Source organism: Mytilinidion resinicola (assembly GCF_010093595.1).
Source record: "Mytilinidion resinicola strain CBS 304.34 unplaced genomic scaffold BDZ99scaffold_57, whole genome shotgun sequence".
Taxonomy (NCBI): Eukaryota; Fungi; Ascomycota; class Dothideomycetes; order Mytilinidiales; family Mytilinidiaceae; genus Mytilinidion; species Mytilinidion resinicola.
The window spans coordinates 1-2153 of record NW_022985493.1 but is presented as its reverse complement, the minus strand read 5'-3'; the positions used below and the strand labels follow the sequence as shown (position 1 = coordinate 2153).

At 48.9% G+C, this 2153-nt stretch overlaps 1 protein-coding gene across 1 annotated transcript; it reads right to left on the bottom strand.

Moving 5' to 3' along the window:
• Positions 1-870: 870 nt before the first annotated feature.
• Positions 871-1692, bottom strand: BDZ99DRAFT_577755 (uncharacterized protein). Its single transcript, XM_033728736.1, has 2 exons — positions 1589-1692; positions 871-1531 (listed from the first exon to the last, which is right to left on the bottom strand). Exon 2 carries the CDS (start codon positions 1523-1525, stop codon positions 1010-1012), a length of 516 nt encoding a protein of 171 aa, XP_033568206.1. The 5' UTR covers positions 1526-1531; positions 1589-1692; the 3' UTR covers positions 871-1009.
• Between the last annotated feature and the right edge of the window lie 461 nt (positions 1693-2153).

Sequence of the window (2153 nt, the reverse complement as noted above, 5' to 3'; positions counted from 1 at the left end):
AGACTCTCTGGTGCCTCCAAAGCAGCATCGGTACCATATTTTCCTCGTTTCCTTCGTCTTTCTGTCTGGTTTTGAACGGAACTTGATGGGCCCGTAGCCCTGCGCCTTTGCATGCTCTCTAAGCACTTCCTCGGCTTCATCTAGCGTACAGTAGGACCGTGGCGGTGGTGGTTTGAGGGCCATGGTGAGTGTATTGAGGAAGTTGAGGATCAGGATGTAATGCTTTGTGGCCACGCCGCACTTGGAGAGAGCATTTGGAATTAGTGAGAAACGTAAGCGAGCGAATCGGAGGCCCCGGAGCACTCCTCCGGACCAATCAGAAGATCAGACGTAAGAAGGGTGTATACGGAGTAGAAAAGGGGTGTACACCGAGTAAATATAGGGTGTACATTTAGCAGCGCCCATAGCAAAAAGGGGTCGGCCAGGTAGCACTAGCCAAACTTAATGGCTTTATTGATATCACGGTCCGACTCGCCGAGCCACACGAAAACCCTATGCGCGTTCGTATAGACATGACGCATCGGTAATGCTGCTCCAAGAAGTGCAATTCAATGTTCAAGTTGTCAGAAAAAATCCAGTGCCTGGATCTCAAGCAGTGAATATAATGTGTGAGCTTCGACGGCTCTTCTAATGTCTCAAAACTCTAGGGCTTCGGCTTCGTCTCTTTCACCGCACAGGGTAACCACCCCAGCAAAGAGGAAGAAGCTAATTCCGCATTGGAAGATACGCAGACAGCAAACGGAGAGGACATGGACGTCGGAAGAATTCCTGGGTCTTACTAATGCCATGAAATGAATAGTTTGAAGAAGGAGACAAGTAAAGGCTTATACGAGACTTGTCCAAGATTCAGATGAGAGGGAGAGGACTGGCGTGGAAACGGAATTCTATGAATCTACGCATATTACATAGTGCAAATGACAGAACAGCGCGGTAACACAACAAAAACTAGTCGCAAGCATATGCGGAAAGTGACTCGTGAAGGAAGCGGTAATCTGTGCCACAAGCTCTGCTACTCAAGTTCAATTAAAATGTTGGTGGAGGAGGAGGAGGAAACTCCACTGGCACCTGAGCTGTTTGTTGCAGTTTTCATAGTGCCGTCTGCCGTTTTGAAAATTGCAGAAACTCCGAAAGCAAATATGGTAGAGAAGGCAACGACAAGCCATTGCAACGCCTGGATTGTGGTTCCTGATGATACCTTGATGGACTGGGCTTCCACTGAGTTGCTGAAGTATTGTAAAGCTCCAGAGGTCTGTGACACTGCGCCTGTTCCTGCTAAAGCCAGCGCAACAGAGATCCACAGGGCACCAACTGTCGCTTGTTTGAAGAAGCGGCGATGAGCCAAGGAGGGGCTCTTTCGGTCCTTTAGGTTGCGTTTCAGCAACACTAGGAACATTAGACCGAGGAGGAACCAAACGCCCGCAGCTGCAAGAACGCAAATGAGGATTTTCGTTTGAAGAAACACAGCAATGGCCATGATATGTTCGACAGCAGCTAGAGAGTGAAACGCGTCCAAATGAGGCGCCATCAGGTGCTAGCCGGCAGGCTTCAGCGCGCTGTAAGCTTTGCAGACAGCCTGGGCATAACTCACGAACGTATGGGAAACGTACTGTAGATACTGCCCAAGCTTAGACAGCTACCCTACTACTAGTATTTGAGGATGGAGGTGAAACAATGCATTGAACGAGGTAAGTGATGTATTGGATGAGCATCTATCTAGGCTACGTACGCCGTATATATACTCCTGTGTGTGGAGGCTTACGTAGCCGTACCGTAGAACTGTGAGGGCTAAATATAGGAACCGTGTTCTATATTAAGGTAGCCGACGCTAGCCGTACCACACTCCGTAGGCTAGCTGGCTAGGAATACGTACTCCGTCAGTATTTTCAAGCGTTGTTGAGATATATAGCTATGAAAGCAGAAGACGTTGGTGGGGCGCGCAGTTTCTTGCCTGCGCAGCTCGCTTGCCACCTACGTTAGTTAAGTACGAAGGAAGGAAAGACAAGTAGGAAATCCTCCAGATTAAATACCCTTTCATCCTTTATACAATTTGGCCTTGCTCTGCTTACTCTGCTTGCTCTGCTTGCTCTGCTTGCTCTGCTTGCTCTGCTTGCTCTGCTTGCTCTGCTTGCTCTGCTTGCTCTGCTTGCTCTGCT